Source organism: Phaethon lepturus, unplaced genomic scaffold (genome assembly GCF_000687285.1).
Source record: "Phaethon lepturus isolate BGI_N335 unplaced genomic scaffold, ASM68728v1 scaffold40137, whole genome shotgun sequence".
Lineage (NCBI taxonomy): Eukaryota > Metazoa > Chordata > Aves > Phaethontiformes > Phaethontidae > Phaethon > Phaethon lepturus.
In genome coordinates this window covers 250-9759 of record NW_010551845.1, presented here as the reverse complement: position 1 = coordinate 9759, position 9510 = coordinate 250, and the positions used below count along the sequence as shown (strand labels likewise).

Below are 9510 nucleotides of genomic sequence, written 5' to 3'. Positions count from 1 at the left end.
CGTCTGGACCCAGGCACATTTTACCAGTGCTAAATCCAGTATATGCTTCAGAGAGACCATAAATACCAGAAGGTGGCAACACTTAATCCCCTTCAACCTTCTGTAAGTGCAGTAGGCAGGCTGGAGGAGGAAACCTGAGCTGTGTGAGCGTTCCCTGAGCACCTAGCTCTCTTCAGAGGTCTGTGATACTGCAGATCCACCTCAGCGGGCTGCATTTTCCTGCAATGAAGAACTGTTTGCCTCCCACTCATTCCAGTTAGCTATCATCTAATTAATTTTTTGCCTAGGAAACCTTGGCAACCGAGCAGGGTATTGGCCCTGAGATGTTGATTTTTCTCTGCCTGCCTTAGTATTTGTAAAATTAGAATTTTGCTGGTTACATGATCAGCTTTATTAAAATTGCAGTTACATGGCATATGAGTTTTGGGGTTTTTGTGTGTATTCCATGTATCCACAGTCCTCTGGGAGCAAATAGTTAAGTTTTGGGCACTGCTCTCGCTTTCTCCATTTTAGCCAATCGGTTACTGGTCTTGTGATTTTTGCATTTCCATATTTTAAAGAAACTTCTCACCAGCCCCTCTCCACCTCAAGAAATCAGCAATCTGAAGGAGTCAAATAGCAGAAAGGAAGAAAATAAAAGCATACTTTGTGCAGTAGCTACGATACAGAGTATTAAAAAATGAGTTGGAGAGTGAGAAAAACCTATGGCTGTATTTCTGAGGATCGAAAGAGAAACGTCAGGACTCTTTGCAGGGGAAATTTGAAGGTTGCTGGAATAGCTTTATCAAAAAAATTCTAGACTGTTGTAGGAAATGTACTGGCATGCAAAGGCTTTTATAAAGATTAAAGGCAGCCTCCCTGAACAGTATGAATTGAAAGCTGACAGTTGCTGAGTACACATATTGCAGTTGTATGAACCAATGGCAGGAGGATTACTTTACCCTTCTTGGAGCCAGAAATGGCAGGAAGTCTCATGTTAGTGGTAATGCATTTTGCATTAACACATCGTGATGGAAACTTTGGAATCCAGCCTTCAAAATGTTAATAAGCAGGATGCAAGAAGGGTATGCACATTAAGCAAACTATATGAAGCCAATGCAAGAAGAGTTTATATTTGGATTTCCTGTATATTTGCTTTCTGTTCTGTAATCCACCTGCATGTTATTGCATATTCTGTGTGTGTACCTATATGTGTGTGTGTAGGCAACAGAATTATGGTTTGAACCGGGCAAAACTTGTACGTTGCCAATCTTGTATCAAATTTCCCAGGGTGACCTTGCAAAGCATCTGTAAGTAGTTTCCAAGAGCTCTGGGCCCCATACGTGAAAGATCACACTTTGTACTTTCGCTTAACAGGTATTGCGGAGATCCGCCACTGAACACGCCTGCATGGTTGAGAAGAGTAATCAGCTTAGAGGCTTAGTTTGAGAAACCTCTGAGTCTGCAATTCGTTGTACAGGGGACAGCTTTTAGCAGATGTGCTTTAGTCCCAAATTTCTGAACATCATTTCCTCTAAAAAGAAGCCAGAGAACTCTGCAGCCTGTTGCGTAGGGAGGCCCAGAGCGGGCACTCTCTGGACAGGATTTTGCACCATGTGGTGTGGGGCTCGTAGTGCTCCTGGGGAAGTTACCCTTCTTGCCTTCACTCTCCCTTAAATCCACACTTTCCAGGAAGAAAGTAAGAAACTTACTGGAAACATTTTCTTCCATAACACAGAATTTCTTGTAGAAAAGCCCCCCAAATCCCCAAGTTTCTGTAAAACGGGAATAGCATTCCCAAACATGAGCCTTGTTTCAAAGACTCCTAAATAAAGATGCTCAATGACTTTAATAATGTACTGAATTCTTTTCTTCTTGTTTTAATGACAGGAACATTCATGTGAAGTCAATTTATGTAAGGAACAAAAACATGTGCAAACTGCAATACCATCAAAGGAAAAGGTAGGTAAAAGATAAGTGAATGCAATACAGCTTTATTTCAGTTCATAAAAGTATCACTTGTTCATTTAGATTAAATGATTATCTGAGAACATGTTCAGATATGGCAGTTGTATCTGGGTGCTTTTTACATCCCCACATAGCTCTGCTGACTACCTTCTCTTCCCTGCTCCCACAAGTATCTTTATTAAATTATCTTCTCAGTTAATCTCACAAAAAACGGGGAAATGTTTGTCTCCTTTCAGATATTCAGGGAGACCCACATGAGCAAATGAAGACTATGCTGTATAACATAATTCGAGGGACCTGCTTTTGCTTGTGAAGGGAACTAAATTTGAGCATTAGTCAGAGCTTTTGGTCTGACAGATCCATTCATTCCCCGGACATGCTGCATGACACAGCTCTTCAGTGCATTCTTTAAGAGCAGGAAGAGGGTTGGAATGGCTGTGTGCATGGTGGTGTCCACTGTAGTGGGCCGCTTTGCTTATTGGCATCTTATTTATGAGAAGTTGTTACTAGGGGATTGCTGTGGTTTGTTAAATTATATTATATCATTATGGGGTCTGTTAGATGGACATTTAACTGCCAGATTGCGTGCAAGAAACTTGCAATCAACCACATTCTTCATTGATTTACCAATGAATTTTCAAAGCTAGTTGGACACTGTAAGCTGTGGTAATGCCTTGACTTGAATTACCCTGATGTATAGCTGCTGGGATGGTGGCCTAGTTGTTTGTAGGTAAATAAATACCTTTCAACTGGTATTTGATTATTTTCTTTCCTTTTTTTTTCCAACAGAATTGCTCTACACCCTTAATCGACAAGGATGGATGTCGTTTTTCTGAAGTCGGCTGTTCATTTAGGGTGAGTGAAACAGCTGCCTTCAGGAAGGTCTCAAATGGTGTACAGCTCAGCACTGTGCCTTTGGTCTAGCCAGCCTTTGTGTTCAAGGTAGTGGGCCTTGATTTAAATATATCTTTAAGAAAAGAGAGAAAGTCTTTTAGTAGACCAGCAGAGTTCCAAGAACTGCCGTGGTTACACAGTGCGTGCACGGTGCAGTTCAGCCTGTGATGCTCTGTATCCTGCACTGTGCATTCACTTCAGGTAAAAATGGATGTTTATTACAATTCTGCTGGTTTATCAGATACGCTGTTCTACTCTGCTTTGGATATTCCCTTTAGGGTAACGTCTCTTAAAACAGTGACGGGTCTTCTTTGCATTTCAGTTCGTATCTGTTGCCATATCTTATCTTTTGTGCACAGTCTATGTATTAAATATTATTGGAGAATCTTGCTGGGACTCTGCCTGGCAGCCTGTTTAATACAGAAATTGTAGCCAATTGTTTTCTTTTTACATAGCATATGTACACATGTGAACACATACCCTAAACTGATCACTGGAGTGCTTGTTGGTTTTCCTCTCTCTGTGTCTCCTCTGAGAGTCAGCTGCTATGTATCTGGACCTGTATCGTGCAGTTTTTCCATCTCTGTCCCTCCCAAGAAGTTGAAGGGAGCATTGCTTGATTTGGCCCCAAGCCAGTTATGGTAGTTGTACGGAGAGTGTATTGATGCTGTCATCTTCTTACAGGGAAGCAAAGAGAAGACAAAAGAACATGAAAAAACTGCAGTTGGGGCCCACATGCTGCTTCTGCTGCAGCACATAAAGCAACTGAAGGCAAGCTTGTGCACTGCTGCCAAAGCTGCAAACAATTTCTTCCCACAGTCAGAGCTGAATGTGAATGATGCAGGAAAAAGCATCTCTGATCTGCAGATCCCAGCAGGGCTGGAAGTCAATGGGGATGTGGAAGTAGACTGTTTTACTGGATCTTCTGTTTCTGGAGATGAATCTGTTCTGCAACAACTTGTGAGGGAGAAAGTGATCTCTGAACTAGAGAATAAGCTACATGTGTTTGAGAATATTGTGGCAGTGCTCAATAAAGAGGTGGAGACCTCTAACTTGGAAATCACAGCCTTTCGGAGACAGAGTGAACTTGATCAAAATATAATACGAGGCCTTGAACTGAAGGTAAATAGTTATGATAAGCATTGTATATGTGCTTGTTCTATAGGTAACAGATATTTACATATATCAGAGAGAAGTGGTGTAGAGTTCAGCACAGGAAAGGGCACAGGCATTTGAGCTGTGAAGTGTTAAGTTCTGGACACATCTACAGGATCCTTTTGCTGTTTTGGATAAATTTTCAAATGGGGATCTCTAACATCTGTTATCTAAATCCATGCCTAGGTACCTAGATATTCCTGAGAGTTTTGAATGTTCAGAATTGCCATGATCAGACTGTGAGCAAGCAACAGTTGTTTAATTGTTGGATCCTCTTAAAGCAGCATTATGACTGGAAGACCAAACAACCATCTATCCAGTTGTTTGCCTTATGTGTTGATATGTAACTGTCACTTAAAAAGAAATCAAAGGAGACCCTCCAGAACATGAGGTCTCCAGATCAATTCTGCTACTTCTGCAGCACAGCAGCCTGGAGAGGGGGGTTGATTGAGAACTGATTGTTTTTTTCCAGATTGCAGAGCTGCACCGTTGCCTGACGCAGAAGGATGCAGGCCTGAGCAGTCTTCATAAGAGTCTTCTGTTCTCTGAGCAAGCTTCCTATGATGGGGTCTTTCTGTGGAAAATAACAGATGTCGGCAGGAAGTTACAAGACTCTCTGACTGGAAGAACAGTCAGTTTGTATTCACCAGGTAAAACACGATGTATACATGTGTTAGCAAAACCCAGTCCTTTAGAAAACCTACTGATTTCTCTAGAGTGATGCTTCTTTCTGCGCATGTGGACAGGAGGTCCTTTAAAATAGCTCCTTAAACTAGGATGCTGTTTATGCAAAGACCTCATGCTCTCCTGCCTGTAATTCAGGGCAGCTGTTATGTGCTGTGCCACAGAGTTGTGTTCTGTTTCATTTTGCAATTCGCCCTCCACTGCAGTTCTTTGCAGTGACGTTTGCTGGATCTGTCTTTCTAACCCATAGCTTGGTGCCTGATGGTACAGAATGGCTTTCTGCAGCAGTTATCTGCCACGTCAGGAGTAATTTGATTAGGTAAAATACGCTTGTGTGGCTAATAACAGGTAATTTTCACTGAGGTGTGAGGCACTAAAGGATTCCAACCACTGGATTTTCATTGCTGATAATCTCCAGGGTATACTGATTCGTTTGTTCTCATCTCTGTGATAGCAAAATGCATCATACACTGTATTTTCCCATGTGCCAGGACACTCATCATGTCTTTTTTTTCAAAGGAGGCTTTACTAATGAAGAGTTCTGATTTTCAGCTTTCTACACTGCGAAGTATGGCTACAAGGTCTGTCTGAGGGTTTATCTGAACGGAGATGGGACAGGAAAAGGAACCCATGTGTCCCTGTTCTTTGTTGTCATGAAAGGAGACTACGATGCTCTGCTCCCATGGCCTTTCAGACACAAGGTAAGGGCAGCAACCTTTTCCAATCTGACCCTAGCATAAACCCACTACTTCTCCCAGTGAACACACGGGACTTCTTCTCTTGAGTTTAGTGGAAGTTGCAGCGTTTTCCCATTTTCCTCTCTGATGGCTAGAAGCCATACTCTAATCTTGGGTAGTAATTTGTCTCTCAGTTGAGTGATTTACACACAGGGAAAGTTGCTCCTACCGAGGTTCCATACCTTGCCTTGTAGGATTTTCAGACACCAGAATACTGGTGTTTGATATATCCCAACCTGTGTCCACCTGGGCTAAAGCCAGAGACACATTTTTTCCTGGCTTTTGCTATACATAGACAATATCAATTTATGAGGGAATTATGATTTGCTGCCTGAAGCACAGATGTTAGAAATGTAAGGTTAGAGTTCTGCTTACAAACATGCCATAGATGTCATACGAGATCCTGATCTTATTTTTTCTCACAAGTGCAATCTGATAGTGGCAGCAATGGTTAGAAACGCAGTGAAAATGTGCACAAGGTTCTGGTCTCTGTTCTAGCACTTGCCTTCATGTGGTAATAATTCTGGAAGCCTCTCGTATAAATAACCTTACTACCATTTAGCAGCCAAACAAAATAGAAATCAAAGTTCCAAATCCTCACTGTATTAAAGAAGTATTACATACATTTCACATGTAAAGCTAAAGAACAGTGAGTTAATAAAAGTGGTAATGAGATGAGGAGATTCTGTATTCATATTTAGGTCATGTCCTTTACATATTTGCGTACAGGCAACTGAGCTGTATCTTTTGATTCCAAACCACAATAACAGAATGGAGGTAATGACTGTAACCAACCTCAGGGTTTGTTTAAGTTGTCAGGAGAGAGAGGAAAGAAGTCTTTGGACTCTCTACCAAGAAACAATTCCTTACTTTATTTTATTTAATTTTATTTTACGGGTGACAAAGTTCTAAATACTTCATCTGGGAACTGTTACAGTCTCCCTTGTTCACATTAACAGACCTTGCAGGTTGCAGATCTCTCATGATTTGTATTTCATTATCGATAGAGCATCCAGCTGCTTTTGCAGCATGTTTGTACTTCTGTCTCTGATATTTTCTGGTTTATCTTTCAGTTCAATAACTCATCATTGCCGTGTTCTGTCTTGCAGGTTACCTTTATGCTGCTTGACCAAAATAACAGGGAACATATTATTGATGCATTTCGCCCAGACTTGACTTCTGCTTCATTTCAGAGACCAGTGAATGATATGAATGTCGCAAGCGGCTGTCCCATGTTCCTCCCTTTGTCCAAACTACAGTCGCCTAAATATGCCTACGTGAAAGAAGACACGCTTTTCCTTAAATGTATTATAGAAACAAATTAGTAAATCTTGAAATATGGGTGTCTGGTAAATCACCCACCGAATTTCATTAGTTTACAAGAAGAAAAAGCATCAGCTTGAGACCTTGCATTAGTTTTCATGTGCACACAAAATCCAGAGAGCCTGAGCCTGTCTCCCGTGAATCAGTTCATGTCAGCTGAAGATCTGCCTGCTAGAGTTCGCTACGGCTGAGCATGCCGCGTACTTTGCCCGGTGCGCCACGGAGTGTGCTATTGCAAATGAGGTCTGTGATTATTTCATCAAAACAGCCGATACTGCCGGTTTAGATGTAGGTTACTGTTACCCCCTCTGCAGATGCGCTTGTGGAAAAAAGCGCTGTTCTTTCTGACGCCTGGTCCAGGTGCGGGTGGCATTCCGCCCAGATGTCTGGCCAGAATGCGGCCCGAGCTCCCTTCTAGCACCTTCTAGGTTAATAGGTTTCTGAGATGCAGGGGTGAAGCTGAGCTTTCCCCATCCTTTGGCAGGGCTGCGGTGCGTGCAGCTCCCTTGCCCGGGGGGTATGGAGCGAGCACCTGTCAGACTGCGCTGGCTGGCAGCCCTGGTGTGGGATTTTGGCGGTTCCCCCACCAGAAACAAGGGCAAATTCCTTCCCCTGTGGCTCCGATCGGGTGTCTCCGTTTGTGCTTATTGATGACCTTGAAAGCAGTGAGTTGTGGATAGCATTTGTAGCTGGAATTCCTTATACCAGATGATTTATATCTTGCTATTTATTTCAGACCTATATTTATGTGCTCTGTAAGATGTTCTATGGCATCAGCAATTGGTGACCAGATTACACTATGCCTTGGGGAAATTACCTCTCGTATTTCCAAAGGAGTCGTCTGACTTCCCCATTTCAGACATGGAGCTCTGAGGGTTGTTTAACCCCCGGCAAGTCCAGAGCTGCCAGTCCAAGCAGTCGTAAGGAGCCCTCAGAAGCTTTGTTTTAATGTGTTCAGAAAGAACCTAAAGAAACCTAAAGGCAAACGACTTATTAGAAAGTATTTTTTGTCTTGCTGAATTCTTTTTATGTGCTCTGATGTTTAAGTCTTTTCACATGCTAAAATAGGAGTAACTACTAGAAATGTTTTTGTCTTTTTTTTTTAAATAGAGGTAAGGAATGAACTGGGGTTTTTTAATTAGCAAATGAAGTTTGGAAATGTGTGGATGCGTGCGAAGTTCAAATGCTACACCTTATCCCCAAAAAGCAGCAAGCCTCACCCTCTGCATTCCCTGCTTAACAACTGTTTGACAGAATCGGTGGAGTTGAGTTGGGTTTTGGTGCAGCAGTTCCTGAACTTCCAGCGGACTCATGCCGCAGTACAGTTCGCTTGTCCAGGAGCGCGAGCTGTTCCGCGGGACAGGCGCGACGGCAGTGTAGGAACCCAAGGCCTGATCTTGCAGACAGAGGCAGGTGTGTATTTTTAAGTGAAAGGCTTGTATGCAATTACTTTATTTTTCCTCTGCGGTATTTCCCGCGTCTCAGTTGAAGACACAAAGCCGGCAGTGCCCGCTGCGTGAGAAGGGAGAGGAGAAACTGTTTGTCCACTTATATTTTGCAAACCATGGAAACCGTGGCCGTCTAGCAGAGCTGGTGAAATGTCATGTGCTGTGACTAACCTCCAGCCTGACTGCCGGCGTATGAGGAGGTTTTGCAAATCTCTCATCTCTATCTTGACAGCATCCTTTGAAATAATTAGTTGTGATGAAGTATCAAATTTCAGAAAAAAACCACCCCATAAACAAAGATCTATCAAAGCTTGTTTGGGAAACGACTGGATATTCTTTGCCATCACATACACACACAGAAAGTCTCTTTCTGTGTTTGTTTCTCTCTTACACATTTAAAATGTTCTTTGAGGGACAGAAAGTTATTTTCCCAGTAACGTGCCAGACCCTGTGACCACACTGGAGTAATATGCCTAAAAATAATATGCTTTTCATGGCTGTGTAATTTTGACAAGTGCTGTATTTATTACAATCATTCATATTTTCTTACAGTTTTATTTATTTCCTAAGTAAAGCTCACTAACTTAAAAAAGGTTTGCGTATTATTGTCATTGTAAAATAGGGAATTGAGCAACTGGGAGATACGATGATAGCGGTTTGCTATAGAAACAGCTGAGCAGTGCTGCAACACTCACTTATTTCCACTGCAGCAACACCGGGCAGGTTTCCCCAGCGTGGAGCCCGGCTGTGCTGTGCGCTGCCCGGTCCCCCAAAAACAACCAGTCCCTGTCCCGAAGAGCCGGTGATGCCAAGAGGCAGCCGAGGCGCCGGGGGTGAAGCGCCTTGCCTGCGGTCCCGCAGGAAATCGGTGGAAGCTTTGGGAATGAGCCCTAAAGCATCTCTGCTCTCATCTCGGTGCCATCACGATAGGGTCATCTTTTCTTTGCCTCTGGAAGTTGGTGTTTGTATGGAAGACGTAGCACCCAATATACGGGGTTTTGACCTGGAAAATTGAATAAAGGGTTGTACAACTCCGACTCCCATGGCACTACCCCCTGCCAGCCGGGCTCGGCGCACGGGGTATCGTGGGTGGCGATGGCACGATACCCGGCACAGCCAGCTTATTTCCAGAGCCCCTTCTGGCCCCTGCAGCCAGAGCGGAGCAGGAGGGCGGCGGCAGCTGATCCGGCAGGAATTACTGCAGATTAAGATGGCGGCTGGCTCTGCCTGCTTGCCGGGGAGTTGCTCCGTACCTGTGTAAGCTTTCCTTGGCCTCGCTGGCTGTGGAGCTGCTTTTTCACCAAGGTTTTCTGATTAGCTGC

At 43.3% G+C, this 9510-nt stretch overlaps 1 protein-coding gene across 1 annotated transcript in view; it reads left to right on the top strand.

The window, feature by feature from the left end:
* TRAF1 (TNF receptor-associated factor 1) overlaps window positions 1–6742 on the top strand; it is a gene marked incomplete at its 5' end in the record, with an annotated part of 16061 nt that extends 9319 nt beyond the window's left edge. Inside the window, 5 exons of the mRNA XM_010291053.1 lie at window positions 2737–2802; window positions 3526–3963; window positions 4469–4646; window positions 5233–5381; window positions 6527–6742. Of these exons, the coding sequence (XP_010289355.1) occupies window positions 2737–2802; window positions 3526–3963; window positions 4469–4646; window positions 5233–5381; window positions 6527–6742 (1047 nt within the window). The remainder of the gene's footprint in view (window positions 1–2736; window positions 2803–3525; window positions 3964–4468; window positions 4647–5232; window positions 5382–6526) is intronic.
* Window positions 6743–9510: the final 2768 nt, after the last annotated feature.